Genomic DNA, 24,735 nt, shown 5'->3' with positions numbered 1-24,735 from the left:
GTATCCTTCAGGAAGTTATCCATCCCTGTTAACTATCATATTGACATCACACCCCTAAGGGTCAACCCAATAATCAGGGACTTGGGGACACAAGTAGACAGCAATCTAGCCTTTGACTATCACGTGTACAGTACTGAGGAAATTGTTCTATGTTCTGTCACTTATAAACAAAGGTATGGCATCTATGTCCAAGAAGATCATTTTTCCACTATATTCAGTATTCATCAGACCTATCATTAAGTACAGTGCCCCCTCTGGCATGTACATAACCAGGCATATCTAACAACTAGAATGTCCAAAGAGGTTCCTCTAAAAAGGAAAGAATACAGGGTATAACTAACATGTCATATGCAGAACATCTCAAAACCTTATCCATTCATTCAGTCTCCTACAGGTTAAAGGGAGATCTATGTTTGGCATACAAGGCATTGACGGACTCCACCCTGATGGGTCTCCTGCAAATCTGAAAAACAAATATCACCAGAATTACCCATTTGAAAGACTTACACCTTGCCAGTGATATAAGTAAGTCCTGCTGGAAAGGCAGGTATGTATCCCACAAGTAACCCCTTCTTTGGAAAATGCTCCTTACACATCTGAGCCAGTGTTCCTCTTGAACCAAATTCAATTATAACTTGGACAATTTAATAGGGTACAGGACATTCATCCATTCATCCCTGGTTTGGCACCTATGTCTCTAATGGATACAGGAAGCCTGTAAATGATTAATCTCTCAGGTCCCTGCTTGTAACTGTTTCATCTCCCAAGCCCCTGCTTATATCAAGGGTACCAGAACTTGCCAGAGATTTGGGATGCATGGCTAGGCTTAAAAAGGTCCTAGTGGTCATTAGCCTAGTATACACCTATGAATCTGTGATTAACAATTGTGCTGAGGTGATTTCAGCCTCTAGATCTACCATCTATCCCTCTTTCATAACACAATGACCAGTACAGTAAAACTGCAACTAACAATACATACAACACTGAACAATACAGCAAAGCATGCACGATTACTTATTGCATTGACTCGCAAGCTATTAAGAATATCATTCAAAAAACTGGAAATGTTTTTATTATCTTGGAAATGGTTTAAAAAGCATTGGTGAAGAACCATTTTTTCTGTATAAAAACTTAAAAGGTTTTGGAGAGACCTTTAATGGAATCTAATAGTGTACAGCAATGGCATAAGGAAACCAGAAAATATGGTATTTGTAACCAATGCAAATACATCTGAAGTAGTTTAAAGGAACAATCCCTGAAAGGTCTAATAAAGACACTTGCAGAAGGCAGATTTAATCTAACACCAGTGTGATAGTATACATTGCATGATCTAAGATTTTTTGTGGTTTTTATACAGGTAAAGCACAAAATAGTTTTAAAACTAGAATTTACCAACATATATGCTGTTGTTCTAAATTAGATAAAAAATACTTTAGTAAGGCATGCAAGAATTTGTCCTAAGAGAGGTCAATTTTTATTTGCAATTTTAGAAAAAAATGACTGTGATGAAAGAGGGGCAACTGCAAGAATAAACTAGCATTAAGGGAATTTATTTTGCAACTGAGGACAAATGTGGGTAATACCCCTGGTTTGAATGATATGATTAACATTAATATTGTATTAAAAAATAGAGCTGTTGATGTTTAGTGGGAGGGGACATGAATTAGTATTTTACAATTAGGACTGGCAATTTGCTTTTTAAACAAGTGGATGAGATGTAGAATTAACTGGTTTTGAGTTTTTGTTCTATTTCTTTGAATTTTAACATTTTGTGTTAAATGAAATGGCTGTGATGTTAGTGATTTACATATAATTAATTGTTTATAAGGTGCAAGTGTTTAGTAATGTATTACGCTCTGATGAAGTGATAAAGTCCAACCTATGGACAAAAGTGCTTAACATTTTACACTTAATTATAGGACCACAGCTCAAGCAGTGAAATGTCAAGCATTTTTTTATTATTATTTATTTTCTCCCTCATGGCTAATGCTAACAAAGGTATTAGAAAGGTCCAGAAAAAAGTGTTACTGCTGTTGCTGCTGTATAGGTAGAATTTGTATATCCTTCACTGTGAATTTTGTGAAGGCTGTGCTATAGTATACGGTGTTGGGGAGGAGGCACAAAATGGTATCGAGAAGTGCTAGGCAGCCAGCTGGTGACTTCAAAGTAAGGGGTAAATGGGTGAGGCTAATTAGAATGGGTGGGGACTTTATTTTCACAGATCAATGACTATTTTTATTTTCATCAACAGATTGCTTCAATACTGGCTCTTGAAGATTACCTTATTGACTATATGAACCTCCTCAGGTTATAGTCTGCAACTAACAGGGCCAGCCTCATGTGAGAAGAAACCCAAGCCAAAGAACTCCATTGGCCTCCCTGTTGCACAATGGTCCTTGTGCATATCTCCATTGCCTCTCCTATGTTTTTCCCTCTACCTGGCCCCAAATAGTACGGTTGTGTACACTTATCATAAATGTAGATGTTCGAGTGTATTCACTGTTGCAGTCATCATGCTTGGGTCATCTGCCTGCAGGTAGCCCTCAGTCGGCCCGAATACCAGAGACTTGGTATTTCTGCATCAGATGCTGTCACTTCTCCCCTGATGTCAGGTCGTCAGGGGTATAAAAACAGGCAGATGACATCATTACATCAGTTTTTCATGCCCCAAATGCCAGGAGCCCCCAAATAGGGAGCTAGGATACAGTGGGGAAAACAACACCAGTAAAAAGTAAATATCAATACCAGTAGGAATAGCCATAGGAGGAGAGATAGAGAAAACCAGGGGCTGGAGGGAGGGAAACCAGGACTGCAACAGTGAATACACTCGAACATCTACATTTATGGTAAGTGTACACAGCTGTACTATGTTCGTCATGTTTCACTGTTGCAATCATCTCAATTGGGTTGATTCCCAATGCTGAAGAAGGGTGGAGGCAGTCAAGAAGAGTTAGGGCTGGCTAGTAGGCCTTGCAAGACTGCTGTAGCAAAACCTGCCCTGGATTTAGAAAATATAGGCAGGTGGTAATGCTTGGTGAAGGTGTGTACAGAACTCCAGGTAGCAGCTTCCAGGATGTCCCTGATAGGGACTCCCCTGAGAAATGCTGTGGAGGTAGATGTAGCCCTAGTGGAATGTGTTCTGACCCCCTGAGGGGTTGGTTTTCCATGGTGCTTGTAACAAAAGTGGATGCAGTGTGTTATTCATTTGGAAATGATTTATTTTGAAATGGCCTTGCCCTCTGCCCCTGTTGCAAAGCTGACTATCAACTGGTCAGATTTTCTGAAAGGCTTAGTCCTATCAAGATAGAATCTGAGCTGTCTCTGCATGTCCAAAGAGTGCAGGATCCTTTCCCCTTTATTTTGAGGATTAGGGAAGAAGGGTGGCAAATGGATGGATTGATTGAGTACCACACTGGACACCACTTTAGGCATAAAGGAAGAGTTAGTCCTGAGGGAAACCCTGTCAGCATAAAGAACCAACCAGCAGAATGCTGTCACCATGGAAAATAATGAAGGGTTCCACAGCCATCAGTGCTTGTAACTCAGAAACTCTTCTAGCTGAAGTGATGGCTAGAAGCAAGGCTGTTTTCCAAGAGAGGAATTTTAACTCTGCTGAAGCAGCAGGTTCAAAAGCGTGAGCTTTTCCAGTACAACGTTAAGGTCCCAAGCAGGGGTGGGTGCTCTCCTTGGTGGTCTTAAGTTGTTTGCCCTTCTCAGGAACTGTTTGATGAGAGGGTGAGAGAATAGAGATGGCTCAGTGTTGTAATGAGCTGAGATGGCAGAGGCATGGATCTTAATAGAGGAGAATGATAGGGCTCTGTGGAGTAGTTCTGCTAGGTAATCCAGGATTAGGCTAAGGAGGGCAGAGCTGTGTTCTTTTCTTTAGACTGAATCCAAGAACAATACCTTTTCCACTTATCAGCATAGGATTTCCTAGTACTGGGCCTTCTGGCTTCAAGGATGACGTCCAGCACCTGTTTGCTTAGGGTTGCTGGTGGAGTATTCAAGGAATAAGCCAGGTTGCAAGATTTAGGGTTTGCAACTGTGGATAAAAAATCTGTCCGTCCTGCTGAGACAGCAGGGTTGGGGTCTGGTGTAGGTGCCAGGGTGGCACCGTTGTCAGGCTGCACAGGAGTGGGTACCAGTGCTGGTGTGGCCAGTCTGGGGCAATCAGAATTGTCCTTGGCCTGTCTTGTTTTATCTTGAGTATAACTCTTGAGAGAAGTGGCAGAGGGGGAAAGGGATAATTTGAGAGGTTTTCCCACTGAAAGGATAGGGCATCCACACGTTAGGCCCTGCTGTGAAGGTTCCTGGTGCAGAATTTGCTTAGCTGGTGGTTTTAAGGGGAGACAAACAGATCCACCTCTGGAGTCCCCCATTTCTCTATCAAAAGGCTGAAGGTGCTGAGCTCCAATTTCCACTTGTGTGGATCTAGGAGATTTCTGCTTAAGTCGTCTGCCAGTGAATTTTGTTTGCCTGGCAGGAATTGAGCTTGTAGATGGACTTGGTTGTCCAAGGCCGTGTTCCACAGGGCCATGGCTAACCTGCAGAGTGGGTAAGAATGGGTTCCCCCCTGCTTGTTGATGTACCACATAACTGTGGTGTTGTCTGTTTTTATCAGCTGTTGTCCTGGAAAGAGTAGGGATCAGAAAGCTGTCAGGGCATTTTGTACAGCTAGCATCTATTTTTGGTTGTGCAGATGAATTTGACTTGGGCTCCAGTGGCCCTGAATACATTTGCCAGCCATGTGAGCCCTCCATGCATAGTCTGATGCATCTGTGGTGCTGAGGGCCTGGGTGGTGTGGGGTTGAGTAAATGGCAGTCCCTCATTGTAGTTGCATGCTTCTGCCCACCAAAGGAACTTAGACAAGGTATGATAGGAATGACTGTTTCCAGGTCCTGAGAATGTTGGCACCAAAGACATTTTAAGTACCATTGAAGTTTCATCATATGCAGTCTTTCATATGGAATTAGCAGTATACATGAGGCCATGAACCCTAGGGCTTGCAGTATTTTTCTTGCAGATAGCTGGGTTCTGGTGGCCATTTGTTTGAAGTAGTCTGTCAGATAGACCTGTTTTTCTGAAGTGAGGAATGCCATCTGGGAAGTTGTGTCCAAGCTTGCTCCCAGGAATACAATCTTTTGACTGGGTACCAGTTGTGATTTCTTTTCATTGATGGTGTACCCCAATGAAGTGAGAAGGCTTTCTACAAATGCCAGGTGCTGTAGCAGCAATTCCTGATTGTCCGCCTGAATCAGGTAGTCGTCCAAAGTATTGGTAAATTTGGATATTTCTGTGCCTGCAGTATGCAATGGCTGGAGCCAGGCATTTTGTGAATACCCTGGGCGCAGTAGATAAGCCAAAGAGAAGTGCAGAGAATTGATAATGCATAGATCCTGCCCTGAAATGTAGATACTGTCTGCATGACTCCCTTATGGGGATGTGCAGATAGGCTTCTTTAAAATCTAGGGTGACTAACCAGGCATCCTTGGCTAACATAGGGAGAAGCTATCGCAGGGTAAGCATCTTGATTTTGGCACCACCAGGAAGGTGTTGAGAATTGAAAGATCCAGGATTGGGCAACAAGAGCCCTCTTTTCTGGGTACCAGGAAGAGTCTGGAGTAGTATCCTTGACCCCTCTGTTCTACTGGAACAGGCTTAATAGCTCTGATATTGAGCAGGGAAAGTACTTGGTTTTGAGCCTTTGCCCACTGGTTTGGAGGAAGGCCTAGAAACCCGCTTGGGGTTGGCAGTGAATGGAAATAAAATTTGTACCCCTGGGATATAATGTTGAAGACCCATCGGTCCTGAGTGATACACATCCAGTTTTTTGCATGAAGTGAAAGTTTTCCTCCTAGGGGTACAAGCAATTGGGCAGGGCTGGGAAGTGGAGTGAAGAAGTCATTGTGAGCTTTTTCCATAAGTAGGTGGCTTAACCACTCCCTGCTTTAAGGGTGGGAGCACTCCATTGCTTAGATCTCTGCATACACTGAGACCGTAGTCTGGGTGGTCTGTTTCCCCTGGGTCTTGTTTGAGAAGGCCTGGAGGGGGCTTAAAAGGACCAGTGTTTTGAAGGGCAATGCCTACTGAATCTGGCGGGTTGCATTTGTAGGAATTCTTTAACAGTCTGCATAGATTTAGCTTTTTCTTCCATCCTTTTAAGCACCTCTTCTGCTTTGGTGCCAAGCAAACAGTCCTTATATTCAAAGGAGCATCTAGTAATTTAGATTTTACATGATCTGGCAAGGTCTGCTCCTTCAGCCAAGCATGTCTTCTCAGTACAGAGCCAGTGACTGCTGCCCTGCAAGATGCTTCTAGGGTATCAAAGCCACACTACAAAGTATGCTTACTGACTTGGTTTGCAGAGTGCATAAGCTCCTGCAATTCTTTATTTTCTGCACAATCTGGAAAAGTTACCACTTTTTGTTTAATAAGTTCCATGATATGTTGCTGGTATTTCAGCATGTGAAACTGGCAATTCAATGCCCTGATAGCAAGAGTTGCAGAGGTATATACCGTCTTACCCCATCTGTCCAAAGCTCTGGAATCCCTGTCCGAAGGGGTGGGATTCTTGACTGTAGTAGCCTTGATACCTTTAGGCCCCTGGGAAATTATCTCTGGGTCAGCAGTAGGATTCTTGAAAAGAAACCTGTGAGTATCACTTATCGGTACTACCTATCTGGCTTCCTAGGGGCAGGAGGTAAAGTGTCAGGAGTAAGACTGGATTCCATGTAAACATCATCCACAACATCCAGGACAGGGGGTATAGCTAAAGGCCTGTGCTGACGCAACTCTAAAAATTTTCTGAGTCTCTTTTTGGACTGAGGATAGTCTTGGCATCCCCAATGGAAATGCTCTCTTAAAGTATGCAAGGTTTCACCAAAAGAAAAATCCTCTGGAGGGGAGGCAGAGGGAATGGATTCCTCTGCATCTGAATCCTCATAGGCGGATAAGGGCATGTCTTCATAATCAGAAAGTTTAGAGTCATTGGACTCCTGGTCTGTAGAATCTGAAGGGGACTGGATTCTTTGTCTCTTTGCAGGAGAAGGTTGGTTTCCCCTAATCAGCATAATAAGGTCTTCCAGCCATTCTAAGCATTTGTTTTTGTGGCATGTGTGCCTGAGCATGCGCTTTGGTCGTCAGTTTTCTAGGCATAGTGCATACTCTGGGCCTAAGAAACTCGGTAGTTTTGGTTAGAAATGAAGTTGTCAGTTTGTTTTGAACATTGGTAGAGTGAAAAACTGCCTCAGAAGCCGGTGCCTGCATAGCGGCAATGGACCCATCCAAGGTAGAGAGATCCGCTGGTTCCATAGTCGAAGAAGCATCTCGTATCATACCAGACTACGAATGGGTCTCAGCAGAGGCCTGCGAATCCACTGAAGTGAGCATCAGGGGCTGCAAAGGCGCCTCACTGAGTACAGGTGGGCTGGCGACTAGCTTAACAGAAGCATCGTCAGCAGTTTTGGACCTATGACGTCTGTCTCTGTCTTTATCTTTACGTTTTTTCAGAAAATCGGTAGTTGGATGGCTTACCAAAGCCATTTCAGAATATGGAGATCGAGAGCGAAAGAATTTAGCGACAAAGAGAGCCCGACGACAAATGGTTCAGGCATTACAAGGCACAAAACCGACAGGGAGGGACATTGTGGTCTGAGCCTAAATAGGTGACTCACTAAGAATGAAAATCTCTGTATTTGCTTTCCACATGCAAGTCAATTGTTAACTTTTTCTGACATCTGTTATAGCAAGAAAAAAGGATCCCCAAAGGGGTACTTAGCCTTAGAAGACTTCAAGATTATTCAACTCGAAAACGGAAAATTCAGATAGTGGCCGACCGGCACTTTCAAACTGCTTCTGCTTTGGGCTCCTCCTCGGCAAGAAAGACTGATGTAATGGCGTCAGCTGCCTGTTTTTATACCCCTGACGACTTGATGTCAGGGAAGAAGCAACAGCATCTGACGCAGAAATACTAAGTCTCTGGTATTCGGGACGACTAACGGCTACCTGCAGGCAGATAACCCAAGTGTGATGACTGCAACTGTGAAACACGAAGAACATCATCCAGATAGATTACTTGTTTCATGCTTTTAACATTTAGTCTTACCTTTTAGCTTTATTTATGTCCTTTTAACACATGTCTACTGGGCTTGACTCCACTGTAATAAATATGGAGAAATAACTGAATAAAGCCATGGATTTGGGAACATTAGTCCTCCAGAACTCATACAGCTTTAGCTGTTTTGAGGTGTATCTTAATAGTTTTGATTTTTACAGACATTTGATCCAGTGATGGCCTGAACAAAAATAATGAGTAATGAAAGAAATACAGTCTTTTTTTTTTCTTTCAGAGAAAATTAAGCTGTGCCTAAAGCTTAATGTTCCAAGCTAACTAAATAGTAGTTCTCAATAAACTGATACAAAATGCTTATACGGCTCTTTTAATCCAATATGGAATGGTGTTTGCCTCTCTACTTCTCCAAAAAAAATAGTAACCTTCAATGGGCTCATCCACTGTTAGACTGGGATGAAAGGAAAAGTACAAATGGTCACGGACACACATTTTATAGATGAAAGTCTCAGGAAAGAAAATAGAGCACTTGGACAAAACCTACAAAAATAAAGGCAGTAAATATAGACTCAACACAGAAAAAGGATAAGCAAAAAACTCAAACCAGACAACAAAGGTATACAAGACAGCAATGCTACTTTCTTGCACCACTGTGCCAGTGATCAGGTGCTAGGTGCTATCACACACAACCTGCCCAGACTGCTACAGTCACCATACCTCTCAACCTGGAAACATCAAAAATCTGGACAAGGCCCATGAAAAATAGGTACAAATCTGTACGCTGATTAACATATAATTTGCATACATAATTATGTAACCCCACCCACTCCACTGGAATTGTGGGATGCCAACGTTCAAACGCAAACTGAAGAACAGATAACCAAAAATGGCACCAGAGTCCCCCTGCAGCCATTGCAATGTGCCATTACCTGGTTAATTTGCCCTATTTACCATAAACACTATAATGTGCTTACTGCTTTACTTCTACAATATCTGGATTAATTTAAAAAGTTTATTTTATATTTTATAGCATAAACACTACTAGACCTCTGCTAAACAAAGCAATACAGTCTCACAATGAAAATAGGCTTAGCATTATAACTACTCTGCCCTTGAAACTCACATTCATTGAAACAGCATTGAAACCCACAAAGAAAATGCATCTGGCCAGTGGTAAGATTAGCTTTGGGCTGTTTTCAAATCATAGGCCCCCTTGTACACAAAACATTACATGTGTTCTTTGATGCATCTTCCGGACAATATTAAATTATATTCCTTGTATAATACAGCATACTTGCTACAGCGCGTTTTAAATTTATTGTTTTGAACACCTTTACTGTAAGCAATGAAACAAAGTGCATGAACCAATATTTGACTAAACTGCCCAGTTCAGAACATTTCCATCATAAAAGTATGAATAATGTCTACAATCCACCAGTATCAGTAAATATGCACAATCTCTGCAGAAGTAAAAGTCACATAATATTTCCACATTAAGGAGATATGTAACTAATGAAGAGGTTGCTGCTAGCAAACAACTTAATATTTCATTGTTTCATCTACAAATAACATGCCTGTTGCCCTTGAGATATAAATTGCCTATGTTGCATAAAAAAAATAAGCTAGTAATATTACAACAGGGAATTGATGGTAAACTGATAACAGGCTCATAATTACTAGCCATCTCTGCCAAAGAGAACATTCTCAGGACTGCAAAGTACAAGAGAGTACAGTATCAGCAATCTACATGCTGTGGGAGTAGAACCCACAGCCTTCTATTTCAAAAGTAAGTATTCGACCCATCATACTACTGAGTCTACTGACAACACAAACACACTTACTATAAACAACACTATACTCATCTCCCCCTGAAGACCTATCCAGCATAAGAAATCTGGAAATAACCAAAAATTTATTGGGAAGGGGACAAAAGACCAAAACAAGGGACACATTTTAAACATTGCTTGTATGATAGTATAAAATGTTTTGTGTTACCAAGCATGCATTTCCTGAAAGACAGGAAGACTGAAACTTAAATGGCAATGATTATTTAGTGAATTTAGTTCTCATTGTATTTGCCAGAAAACAATTTTTTTTAAGAGAAACAGACCAAAAGTATTTATGAGCCAACATTCCAGACAGTCTCTCAGACACACTTTCTGCTGCAGCTGTTAAGTAAACCAAAAGCAGTTTGTTAAATAAGTAAAGCACACATTGGGTTTTATATTATTTCAATTGAAACCTGACCTTTAGCCAGAAACGTGTTTTCTGTTGAAGAAAGAAAACTAGCACCTGCACTCCAGTAGAACCATGGCTAGCTCAACTGGTGATCTGGCACCCTGTGCAGATGCCCAAACAACTGATTCCTTTTTCAGCACAAAGTCAGGGAGCAAAGAAAAAAAAGTCTACTACACATTCACCTCACACTAAGAACCTTTATGGATTTATGCCAACATTGCTGCCACAGCCAGGAACAGAAACCTTGTACACACAGCTAGTCTTCCAACCGAGTACCAACAGGCCTACTAAAAAGTCGACGCTGAAGCCGCAAAACAGAAATAAAACAATCAAAGCTTGGGAATCACAAAAACAAAATGCCGAAATACAGCATTGACCTTAAAAAAACGGTTACATATAAAGACACGTGGAGAATCAAAACTCGTCTCTTCCCTAAACATACAAACTCACTTACAGCGGCATTAACTACATAACATATGTGAATAAAGAGCAGCAGGACTCCCTTTAAATACAGCTAAAGGATTTACACTAGCTCACAAAGCAGTTGCAAAGTCCCCGAACAACAGCGAACAGTAACTTGTCCCAACAGCATGGTGTGCATCTAAGTCTAAAAAAACAAGTAATTGAAGTACAGTACAACTGTCTCAGTACCACACACACTTTGTTTCCAATCCTTACCTAATTCTCCAAGTGACTTCATCCCATTCTCGCAGCCTGCAATCGTTTAAGCTAGCCCGTTCTTTGCAGCAAAAAAAAACAAAGCAAGTCCGACTCCTGCAACAGTTTAATTCGGCACGGCAGGCAGCAAAAATAAAAAAAACAAAGCAAATCCAGCCTATTTCGGCAGTAAAACAAAGCAAAATACAATGCTTGAACAGAAACTGCCATTAGTGTTGCTGCCAGTATCTGTAATTCCCGCGCACTCGTAGCCAGCCGGAAATGATGATGTGAGCTCCTTGAGCTCAATTCCGACTGGCTGGTAGCCCTGACTGAGCTGACGTCATCACCCACGTGATGACGTCAGCTCCGACAGCACGATAAATTAAAAAAATAAAAAAAAAGTAAAAACAAAATCGGAAATGAAGGGGTACCACTCGGGAATCGTCAGTCACTTAATGAGTACAATGCTGATGTTTATGGTGAAAAGTAAAAAAAAAAATTTTAACGGCCAACTTGTTTCTTTTAGGTACACTGCAATCTGCCCCCCCCCCCCAAGGTTATTATCCTCGTGGAGATCTCCTTGTAATGCATCCATCAGTTATAGCCACTTATACTATTGTGACTGCACACCTCAGAACAGTGATTCAGATAAAATGAATGGAAACAAATATAAATAACTGCCGCCTTAGTTCACAACTGTCAGAATACAGCATACAACCCACTGCAAATCCCTCCATACCTGTTAACTTCTTAGTTCAAGAGTCAAGAAGAAAGTTAAACAGTAACTGGAAGACAAACGACCAATTTCAGGGGCAGTAATGAGCTGAAAAGAGACAGTCCTGTGTGTCCTCTTATATACTTGGAAAGTTGCCAGAATAACAGGCTTTCCATTAATATACTCTTTCTGAATGTTACTAAGTCTGAAACTGAAATATCTGTCAATATTTAGCAACCGCATTTCTTGATCATTAGTCACAAAATGTGAGGAACAGATTAACATAGAAAGCATTCTGTAAACTTCAGATAGTTAAAGAGCATCTATTTCCCTATACACATACATATATTTTACAGACACACACACACACACACACACACACACACACACACACACACACACACACACGCACACACACACACGTGACCATCAATTGCAGCCACGGGTATAACTGTGACAACACAAGTAACGAACGATGAAATATACACAGGCCGCACAGCAATGTAGCTTCTTAGCTCAGTGCGGCCTGAATACAATGTACAGCCCCCCACCCCCCATACGTCTTAACCTCTTAGCTCAAGAATGAAGGAAAAAAATAATAGGAAACAAAGGAATAAAATCAGGGATATATAATGCCCTTATACATTTAAGAAAGTTGCAAGAAGGCTTTATATCTGCATGCTTTTTCTCAATGTTATTAAGTCTGAAAACTCAAATCCTAATCACTAATTTGTAGTTTTACAAAGACCATACCAAATGACAGGCAAAATTAGAGACATTCTGCAAAATTAGGAACAGCTAAGATCATCTTTGCTACACACACACACACACACACACGCACACACACACACACACACACACACACACACACACACACACACACACACACACACGTGTATAGATATTTATATATATGTGTGTGTATAGATATCAAGATATATGTGTGTATATATATTTTAATAAATAAGAGAATAACTGAATATCTGTGGACACCTCCAGTAGTTCCACTTTCAGTTTCAATTAGGTTGTCCCTGTTACCTGAGGCAGCTTGAGGCAACAGAAACGCCTCCTCTTTCTTTCAGATAGCAGCCCATTTCCAAACTCCCTTTCTGTCTCTTGAATCATCACCTTAATCTTCATTTGGACTGTAATTAATGCTAGACAAGTGAGTGAAGTAAAGCACATTTCTTTTTTTCATGCGATGGAACTCAGAAGTGATCAGAACTCCATGCATACATAGTAGCATGTGAAAATTTCCAAGCGTGATTTAAAGAAAGAAAAGTAAATAATTAAACAGTTTAACCTAGATTTTTTAAAACAAATAAAATAAGAAAAAAACACATTTTTCTTTCTTCAGTACAACGGACCATCCCTGCAGGAATGTATGATTAGGTGTGATGAATTATCCAACCGCAGTCAGGTGTGTATAACACTATAGTTCACCATTTGTTTGCAGAGGGTTCAAATAAATTACCCCTGCAAGTACATAAGTCTTTAATTCAAACAGGGAAACTATGGTCAAAATATAATGCATACTGGTACATTACATGGGTTTGCAGCACCAGAACCTCCCAGTGCAAAGCAAGAAACTGGGAGAATATTCGGATTAGCAGGTTATAGACTATAGCTTTAAATTTAGTAGCAATCATTTCTTTCCTACAGAAGAAAAGAAGAGTTATATACCATGATTTAATGTCTATTAATTGCAACTGGTAATGTGCTTCAGTCATTGCCTTGCACTCACATATAAACATGTTACACTTCATTTTTAATAATAATAATCATAATGCTTCATTGTCCTGCACTCACATATAAACATGTTACACTTCATTTTTAATAACAACAATAATAATAATAATAATAATAATAACAATAATAATCTCTCTTTCTGATAAGTGCCATAGGAATTTAATATGCACAAATATACTACCAATTCAAGCAGATGAGACCCCCATTTAAGACATTAAACAATACCACCAGCTTTAGCAGATGAGACCTTATTTAAAATGCTAAACAATATTACCAGCTGAAGCAGAAGAGACTTCTATTTAAAATGTTAAATAATACCACCAACTGAAGCACATGACACCCCCATTTAACATGTTAAACAATACCACTAGCTGAAGTAGAGGATACCTCAATTTAAAATGTTAAACAATACAACTAAACGAAACAGATGAGACCCCCATTTAAAATCTTGAATAACTCCAGATGAAGCAGATGAGACCCCAATTTAAAATGTTAAACAATACTACCAGCTGAAGCAGAAGAGACCCCCCCCCCATTTAAAATGTTAAACAATTCCACCAGCTGAAGCAGATGAGACCCCCAATTATAACACAACACACCCCGGTACTCAACTGCAGTGTTACTACTAGTGTATAAATTCACAGATCTGAATACAATTTGCAGCCTTATGACTTTCCCGGTATCAAAGATAAGTTCATAGCCTGCTGACATAGTGGCACTATATAATTATGAAATTTTTAAATCACCTTACTCTGAAGTCAGAATGCTACATAACTTTGTTTAAATAATAATTGAAAATACTAGAACTAATGGCACTGACTGGGAAGAGTTTGGTTTGCTGAAGGGTTTCAAGCATACAGCAAAATGCAGACGTAGAAAAATGAGCAATGTTCTTTCCCTTTTACTATGTGCAAGTATGTCAGTGGGTATGTCACATGCATGGCCTGCAGCTGTTCCTGCGGTAGCACTTGTTTATGTAACAAAATCTAGAAAAGCTAATACCATCATAATATCAGAAGACATATGCTACTGGACCTTGTTGACAAGCATTATTCAAAGACTTTCTGACACCATATTTAGTGAAACAGCATTTCCACTTCTGAGTGAAAGGCAATTTGCCCACAGTGTAGTAACAAACTGGTTTTCTTCACTACCACATATTGCTATGATGTACATAAAGGAAATAAGTCATGTTGCTCAGTTTTGGTGTGGTCTACCTACCTGTCGTTGTGCGGTAAGTGCTTGTGAGTGTTGACTGCAGTGGATCCCCCTGACTCTGACTGAGGCTCCGCATAGGAGGCTTCTGGTATAACCGGTCTTCATAAATTGGGTCTATGTGATGTTCAGGAGACTGTAAATTTCTCAGTTCAGGGGGTAAATGGCTGTGTTGGCTGGTGTACGAGGCACGTGATCCAGCTATACATGAAAAAGAGAGGGAAATAAACATGATTTAATGAATCTCTTGTGAAGAGAAAGTTTCAACTCAGCTAAAAAGACAAAAAATTACCACTTAGTAACAACACTAATACATATTTAATTCCAGAACCATAGAAACTGACAGCACATGAAGACCAACAGGACTACCTGATTTATTTTTCTGTCATATAAATAAAATACAATTCTGTCTTAAGTAGCAGTTACTTATAGCATCACATGCCACTGAGTTCAGACATTATTTTCTTGATGAAATGAGACTATAATCAGATAATTTAAATAGTGTAATGGCAAAAAATACATTTTTCACTTTGGTTGTAGCAATACAGATGCATGTGGAAAAGCAGTGCAAATACTTAGGTTTCTGCTTTGGAGGAGTGGTTTACAGGTAGCTATTAGGCTTGACGTTAAGAAGACCATTAAAGAATCCAAGAAAACACTAGGCAGGAAACAGCTAGGATAAATACTCCACCAAGGTACAATAAAGTCATAAAAATCCACAAAGAAATGGTGAAGTAACCAAGGCACAGAATGCCCTGGTTTAAACACAGTCCAAGAATGAATGAAACGTAGGTAAAATCCAAGGTAAATTTATTCACTCAGGTAAGCGCTTTCATGATACACATATCACTTCTTCAGACCTTCAAGCAAACACATCCTAGCCAACTATATTTAAACAGTATTCAAACCAATCAAATCAAACCAATTAATACTTAAAATAAAACCAGTCATTCTGCAATATATACAAAGTCATATTAGAAAAACATTTCAAGTATCAATACGTAATGAACATTGTAACATAAAGTGCATTAATTAAAAACAATTAAAATATATATTTAATATGTTTCTCTATCTTTCATTAAAATAATTTAATTTCATTTAATTTCATTTGAACAGCATCCTATTCTTCAGAACTGGTTTCAAGGGTATTCTATCATTAAGGCCCTTTCCTTTATTAGCTCTTAATCTTATGATCCACCTAGGTTCTCTGTATGGTTCCTAATGTCACTGCCTTTCTCATTAGGAATAATTCTCTCAGTAACTGAGAACATAAAATTATGGTCCTTGCTCTCAGAGGAAACATGCTTGGTTAACGCATTAGTGGCAACACCATTCCTAATATTTAATAGGTGTTCCCTAATTCTGAATCTTAGCTGTCTGTCAGTCTTGCTCACATAAAATGCACAGCATTTCTGACAGACAGCCAAGTAGACCACATGATCTGTGTTACAATTAGCTGCTACACTAAAAGCATTTATTCACTTGGTGTCTGGATGTGTAAATACATTCTCATGATTTATGTATATACATTGATTGCATCCCTTATTATTATGTGGATAGCATAGCATCCTTTTCAAAGATTTCCTGTTCTTAAATATAAAACTTGGATTTTCCCCTACAACTTATTTGATTTCTGGATTCTGTGTTAATATATTCCAGTTCTTTTTTATCACACTAGTTGCTATATTCACATCTCTGGTAAAATAAGTACAGAATTTAACAGATTAATTTTTCTGTTGAACATAACCTGTTCTATCATTATTAGGCATTGAGAAATACGGCTTACCTATACTATCTCTCCATGAAGTAGATGCATCCAGGATTCCTGTGGTCATACTATCAGCATAACCCCTTTCATTAAATCTGAGTTTCACATTAATTAATTCTTTCTCAAATTCATCATCTCTGGCTGTTAGCCTTGAAGTCCTAAGGGTTTGCCCTTTTACTACATTCTTAAAGATATGGCCTGGATGCATACTGCTTCTATGGAGTAAAGTATTTCTATGGCATTTTTTCCTAAACAACTTGGTGGTTACCCCATTCACATCATCCATACTAATCATTACATCAAGAAATTCTATTTCCTGCCTACAGTATTTCATCTCAAATTTTAGAAAGTCAGTACTGTTATTAATTTCTGTAGTGAATTCTTTTAACGTTGTATCATCACCACTCCATAACAGGAAAAGGTCATCAACGAACCGTTTATAAAATTGGGTCTGGGGCCATCTTTCATTAGTAAGCACATTCCTATTTTCCCATGTGGCCACAACGAGATTGGCATAGCTATTGACACTTGCTGTCCCCATGGCCACACCATCTTTCTGCTTATATAATTTACTATCAAAACTCAACACATTATTGATTAAAACTAACTCCATTAATAAGCATATTAGATCTATTTTCTTTCCATCATATGTCCCTTCTTCCAGCAAATATTGTCTCAACAATTCTAATCCGGTTGTATTCGGAATACAAGTAAACAACGAGCATACATCTAGTGTCACTAATAGAAGATCTCCATCTTGTCTTTCATATACATTATTAAACACATATAGGTCCTGCAAAAATTGCTTAGAGTCTCTTAGAATATTCCTGTTCTTATTTACTAACATTCTTAAATTCTTCTCAACATATATGGAGATGGACTCTGTAGACCAGTTATGTCCTGACACTATAGGTCTTAAAGGATGTTGATATACATTTCTGACTGAGCATGAAAGAAATGTATTAGAAAGGGGACTTTCTTTTATTCCATCACAATGGACTGAGGTAACTGATACCATTTTAGATTTGCACATGTTTGGTAGGGTCTATATTAGATCAGCGAATGTTTAAACAAGCAAACACTGATTGATCAACCTTATTTTAGTGAAAGTTACAAATATCGAAGCAACAGAAACTCAATTTTTTTCCTAGGGAAAGAATTTGGTTGTCCGTTTCTGTTGCTTCAGTATTTTCAGTGCTGTGGTGGAAAGTTACGGGTCAGATTCAGGTAAGTGTGCGATTGTGTGGATGTGAGTATTAGGGTGGGTTAGGTGAGTTAGAGTTAGGGTTAGGGCTCGGGTTAGGTATGTGTGCGATTGTGTGGACATGAGGGTTAGGGCAGATTTAGGTGAGCTAGGGTAAGGGAGCGGGTGAGGTGAGTGTGCGATAGTGACGGACCTTAGGGTTAGGGTTTGGGTTAAGGTAAGTGGATAGTTGGTGTGTGCATAGTTTAGTGTACGGTTAGGTGTCAGATTTTAGGTGTATGTCTGTGGATTTCTGTTTGTTTGGGGTGCTTGCGTTGTGTGTATGTGCTTTGGATCAGCGATTTTTTTCCCTAGGAAAAAAATTGCTGATCTGACAGTTCGAGATTGTAAGCTTTCGCTTACATAAGGTCGATCAATCAGCGTTCGCTTTTTTAAGCATTCGCTGATCTAATATAGACCCGTTTGGTAGGAATGTTTTGTTAAAAATGCGTTTTAAAAATCAGGGTGGTGAGTCTAAAGATGTTAATGTATATAAGAAACCTAGTCTATTTATTCCACCCAGCCATCCAGTTATTGATGTTTTCATTAATATTTGTGAAAATGAAATATTTGAAAATGTGAATGGTAAAAACAGAATTAAAACTTTTTCCAATTTTAGTAGGGATGAATGGAATGCATTAAGACAATTACAGTCTAATACAAATGTTATCATTAAGCAAGCAGATAAATGTGGCCCTGTAGTTTTAATGGATAAAACATATTATGACACAGCAATGTATGAAATGCTACAGGATACCTCTGTGTATGAAAATATCAGCCAAGCTGATATGGAGGGGATGTTATCACGATTGGATGGGATACTATATGATTGTTTATTAGATAATACCATTTCAAATGAGCTATACAATTACTTCAAGGTAAAAGAACCTCTAGTGCCTAGCATACATGATCTGCCGAAAATTCATAAGGATGTATATCAACCTCCTTTAAGACCTATAGTGTCAGGACATAACTGGTCTACAGAGTCCATCTGCATATATGTTGAGCAAAATTTAAGAATGTTAGTAAATAAGAACAGGAATATTCTAAGAGACTCTAAGCAATTCTTGCAGGACCTATATGTGTTTAACAATGCATATGAAAGACAAAATGGAGCTCTGTTATTAGTGACACTAGATGTATGCTCGTTGTTTACTTGTATTCCGAATACAACTGGATTAGAATTGTTGAGACAATATTTGTTGGAAGAAGGGACATATAATGGAAAGAAAATAGATCTAATATGCTTATTAATGGAGTTAGTTTTAACCAACAATGTGCTGAGTTTTGATGATAAATTATATAAGCAAAAAGATGGTGTGGCCATGGGGACAGCAAGTGTCAATAGCTATGCCAATCTAGTCATGGCCACATGGGAAAATAGGAATGTGCTTACTAATGAAAGATGGCCCCAGATCCAATTTTATAAACGGTTCGTTGATGACCTCTTCCTGTTATGGAGTGGTGATGATACAACGTTAAAAGAATTCACTACAGAAATTAATAACAGTACTGACTTTCTAAAATTTGAGATGAAATACTCTAGGCAGGAAATAGAATTTCTTGATGTAATGATTAATATGGATGATGTGAATGGGGTAACCATCAAGTTATTTAGGAAGAAATGCCATAGAAATACTTTACTAAATAGAAGCAGTATGCATCCAGGCCATATCTTTAAGAATGTAGTAAAAGGGCAAACCCTTAGGACTTCAAGGCTAACAGCCAGAGATGATGAATCTGAGAAAGAATTAATTAATTTGAAACTCAGATTTAATGAAAGGGGTTATGCTGATAGTATGACCACTGGAATCCTGGATGCATCTACTTCATGGAGAGATAGTATAGGTAAGCCATATTTCTCAATGCCTAATAATGACAGAACAGGTTATGTTCAACATAAAAATTAATCTGCTAAATTCTCTACTTATTTTACCAGCGATGTGAATATAGTAACTAGTGTGATAAAAAAGAACTGGAATATATTAACACAGAATCCAGAAATCAAACAAGTCGTAGGGGAAAATCCAAGTTTTATATTTAAGAACAGGAAATCTTTGAAAAGGATGCTATGCTATCCATATAATAATAAGGGATAAAATATGGTAGGAGTAAAAGGGACAGTTCCCTGTAGTGGATGCAATCAATGTATATACATAAATCATGAGAATGTATTTACACATCCAGACACCAAACAAATATATGCTTTTAGTGTAGCAGCTAATTGCACCACAGATCATGTGGTCTACTTGGCTTTCTGTCAGAAATGCTCTGCATTTTATGTGAGCAAGACTGACAGACAGCTAAGATTCAGAATTAGGGAACACCTATTAAATATTAGGAATGGTGTTGCCACTAAGGCGTTAGCCAAGCATGTGTCCTCTGAGGGCAATGACCATAATTTTATGTTCTCAGTTATTGAGAGAATTATTCCTAATGAGAGAGGTGGTGACATTAGGAACCATACAGAGAAACTAGGTGGCTCATCAGATTAAGAGCTAATAAAGGAAAGGGCCTTAATGATAGAATACCCTTGAAACCAGTTCTGAAGAATAGTAGGCTGTTCAAATGAAATTAAATTAAATTAAACTATTTTAATGAAAGATAGAGAAATATAGTAAATATATATTTTAATTGTTTTTAATTAATGCACTTTATGTTACAATGTTCATTATGTATTGATACTTGAAATGTTTTTCTAATATGACTTTGTATATATTGCAGAATGACTGGTTTATTTTAAGTATTAATTGGTTTGATTTGATTGGTTTGAATACTGTTTAAATATACTTGGCTAGGATATGTTTTCTTGAAGGTCTGAAGAAGTGATATGTGTATCATGAAAGCGCTTACCTGAGTGAATAAATTTACCTTGGATTTTACCTACGTTTCATTCATTCTTGGACTGTGTTTAAACCAGGACATTCTGTGCCTTGGTTACTTCACCATTTCTTTGTGGATTTTTAAGACCATGAAAGAACCTAACCCATTTTCCCAATTTTTCAAGAGCAGTGACAGGTTAAATGACTTGCATGGTCAGACAGTAGGCAGATGAAGGCTGAGGGATTCAACCCTTGGATTACAGGAAGCAAGTCATTACCAACTCATAGACTTATTCCTCTCTGTTAACTGCCATAAGTAATGTTATTTGCTGTTAAGACAGCTTTCATTATCCGTGTCTTGAAAACATACAAGATTAGTATGAGAGATGTACAACTTTAGTGTAGGAATTTATTTTTACTACTTAATAATTTCTACAGTGAACATTGCCAAGGTATACACTATACAAGTTATTTTTTGTGAAGACATGGGGGTTTGCAAAGAATGTATGAAACAAGTTTTAATAAAACAAAACAAACATAGCAAAAAAGAATGCAAGACATGAATCCAACATGCATTTGCAATTTGCTGGTGGCAAGTACTGGCATACATTATGAAGAGATAGTGACAATATAGTAGAAGGAAAGAGGGCAGGTAGAAAATTATACGACGTGCCATCTGTAATGTAAAAATGAATTGTATGGAGTAATCTATGTATTGGTAACGAGTGAGTATTTTTATGTTTATTTATATGTTTATATGTATCCTATAACAGTATGTTTATTATGTACATGTAGTGCAAACAGTAATTCAAAAGAAAACAAATTGGCATGTTAAGAGGCAAATACATTTTTTAAAACATCAAGCAGAATATACAAAGTGAAGGAAACAGAAATAAAATACCTCTATTTCTTGATATGGAAATGTAATACCACATACAAATAATTTTTACTTTATCATTTTCTTTAAAGTCTAATAACAACAACTCTCTTTCTCTAACCATTTCCCTGAAATCTATCACAACTGCAAAGACAAGATAGACAAGGCAGTTCTTTCTGTTCACATTTGCTGAGATCAGCTTTTGTCAGTGACAGAGAGAAAGCTGCTGTAATGTTTTGGCAGATGATTTTAGCAACTGAATATGTGACAGAGTGATGTAAAGGTCATAGAGATTCAGTATGCAGATGAATCTGTACTACTTCACTTCAGCGCTGCATTCACTTAGAACAACGTAATCCTCCAATGGCTTCTGCTGACCTTGAATGCTGGCTAATGCTGAATGAGCTACATTTAAAGGAAGATAAGAAAAATATAATGTATCTGGTAGAAAACCTTGACAGGTAATAGATTATCTCAGATGTGACAGAAATGAAACTAAGCAAAAAAAAAAAAAAAAAAACAGACAAAGTACCATCTTCAACATACACAACATTATTAATCTGCACTTGTTTGATTTTATTAGTTTACAGATTAAAAAAAATCTATTAAATGTAAATGAATGTAAAATGACTAGTCATTGAGCATTAAAAACTATGTATCTCCTCCTACATCACTATGGCCTACTTGGTTTTTCGTTGGTTTTTCGTATATAGTCACAGGAAGGATGTAATGTATATGTCAACAATGTAACTCAATGTCACATTTCTGCCAGTAGATGACAACAGTAAACCTCATATAGGTTCACAGGTTCATAGATAGGTTCATAGATTAGTACTAAGCTAACTGCCCTTGCGAGCCATTTTAAGCCTAACCAATTATCCCTTGTGAGATTCAAACCCTGCACCTTGTGCTTGCAAGGCAAACACCTTAACCATTAGGTCACCCTCCCAACCATGTATGATTGAATTCCTGAGGGTTACTTGGCTGGCATGACAACCAGGATGAAGCAAGCTGAACTATATTTTAGACCATAAGCAATGTCTTATTCTGCAGCAAACCCCTTATGCTGTAATTAGGTTGGTGTTTCAAACTTGAGCAATATGCAGTAACATAGCTATAAGGCTACACAACTGAAAAATGTATCATAAAGGAATGGTATAATGCAATCAAACTAAGGAACCTTGTTCAAAAGAACAAGAGGGGATATGGGTGTCTTTCTCCTCAGTCTGAAAAATATGGATGTGGGTAATCCACTAATATTTTTAGAGAAAAAAGCCATAAGTAATGACAGAAAGAGCTCTGATGAGTGAAGCAAAATGATGGAAAAAGTAAAAAAGATAAAAAGTAAAACAGGTAACTGGGAAAAAATTATAAATATTTACAAAAAGTGAGGATTTTCAATATGGTGATAATATAGGCAAACTGCAGTTATATTTAATACAGTTTTTTTGGAGGTTGGGCTTCTAAAAACTGTATTCCATGTTTTATGTTATTATACTATACTGAGGATTTTTTACAGACTAACTTACAGTGAAATAGCAATCTGATAGTTCAGAACTGGAAAAGCACAGTTAATAAATTAGGAGTTCGGGGAGAGGCCTGAAACCTAAGAATTTTTTTTGTTTATAAGATAACTTATACCCTAAAAGATTTGTGTGAACTGGATGCTGTTGTGATGCTCCTGCACTGGTCCAGTAATCAAGGAGCCTCAATCCTCACCAGTGGCAACAGTGAGGGATGTACACAGTTGGAAGATGACAAGTACACACACAGTACAATTTTCCTTCAGAGCACATAGAAAAAACAGTCTGTTTGGGGCTGGATTCTGCCTCTTTCTCCAGATCCCCAGTAAGACTCCCCACTGGCACAGCTATAGGGTTAAGATCTCAGCTGAGTGGTGAAGCCAAAATCTCCAGCACCTTCTTTGTCCAACCAGTGTTTTTTGTCCCTGCCCAAGTAGCTGACACACACACACACACACACACACACACACACACACACACACACACACACACACACACACACACTTTGAGATTTGATTTATATACAAACACACAAACACTCTTGGGGAAGGCTGGCAAAGGTTTACTAGCTATGTCCCCCCACCTGCCCAGACTGTAAAGTAGTTATCACTGCCACCAGCCACTACTTACCTACTCTAAGGCCCTTACAAAAAGGGTGCCCAATCCTACTGTGTAATGTTACTATTATCCAAATGGTAAGTGTGACCAAGACTAAGGCTATTTAGGAGTGGCCTGTACAGTGTCACCAAATACATATGCAAGTACACTAAGAGCTTAAATATCTCTAAACAAACCAGCCACAATTAAAAGGTTTAAATATGTTTAATAATAAAAGAACAAGACAATACTCAAACAACACAGTAACTACAGAGTTCAGAATCACAGGAAATATTTTAAAACAACATTGCAAGACAGTTTCAAATAAATACAGAAAACATTTAAACTAATTTTAGTATATTCCTATCTAAATCTAAAATAAATTACTTTTTCCTAGTTACTTACTATTAACAAAGCAAGTGCCGATGTTGGTGATAATGAGTGGATGTTGTCAGACCAAAAGACAAATACAAAATGCCCCTCTCTTCCTCTCTGAGACTTTTCTTAAATTAATATCAAATATTACTGCTGGGTTAGCCTAGATGACATCATTCTTTGTCACCTGTCTTCAGTTCCCAGGATAACAGAAACTTAAAATTTAACATTTCTGTGTGAAAAATGCATATCTCTCAGATGTCTGCTTAGAACTGGAAGTTGCAAAACAATTAAACACTTTTACATTTGAAACCTAGTAATTATTTCTGTTTCAGGACAATAGAAAAAACTCTAGCTCTAGACATTGTGTCTACGCTCAGCTGAAACTGAGAGATAACAGAATCGTTAAACACTTGGATTTCAACTTATTTTCTTGAAGTTTTGCAAGTTAACTCTGTATGTTCCAGCTTCTACTATTAAAACATGCATTTGCAGCGGTATATAGTTTATATACAATTGTGTTCTTTTCCAGTATGGTACACTGTGGACACATCCTTGAAGCTCAGTACTCTACAAAGTTTGTTCAACACACTTCTGCACCAGTAGTTTAACACAGACATAACATATAAATCTCTTACATTTGTAAGGCAAGCATATAAATCATATTAATATTCACAAATGATGCAGAATTATTTTCAAAATTCCAGATAGCTGGGCTGGCAGTGTCATGGCTGTTATGAAGGTAGCGACAGTTTCATTTCTAAAAGAGCAAAACCAAGAATGGGAACATTCATACAAGAATTAGTCAGGCATACTCAGTGTAGTAACTAGGTAACACATTACTTTTGCCAACTATGCCGATATAAAACAAAGTAATTTGGAAA

General features: G+C 38.3%; 1 protein-coding gene across 3 annotated transcripts in view; it reads right to left on the bottom strand.

The window, feature by feature from the left end:
* Positions 1-24,735, bottom strand: part of CTNND2 (catenin delta 2) — a 6,416,678-nt gene that overhangs the window by 2,325,558 nt on the left and 4,066,385 nt on the right. For all 3 annotated transcript variants that reach the window (XM_044064921.1, XM_044064922.1, XM_044064923.1), the window contains one exon: positions 14,653-14,847. In XM_044064921.1, coding sequence (XP_043920856.1) covers positions 14,653-14,847 — 195 coding nt within the window. The remainder of the gene's footprint in view (positions 1-14,652; positions 14,848-24,735) is intronic.

This window comes from Protopterus annectens, chromosome 3.part0, assembly GCF_019279795.1.
Source record: "Protopterus annectens isolate FY-2018-M chromosome 3.part0, PAN1.0, whole genome shotgun sequence".
Classification (NCBI taxonomy): Eukaryota; Metazoa; Chordata; order Ceratodontiformes; family Protopteridae; genus Protopterus; species Protopterus annectens.
Note: the sequence above shows the minus strand (reverse complement) of the source record. Positions and strands in the feature narration are given on the sequence as shown.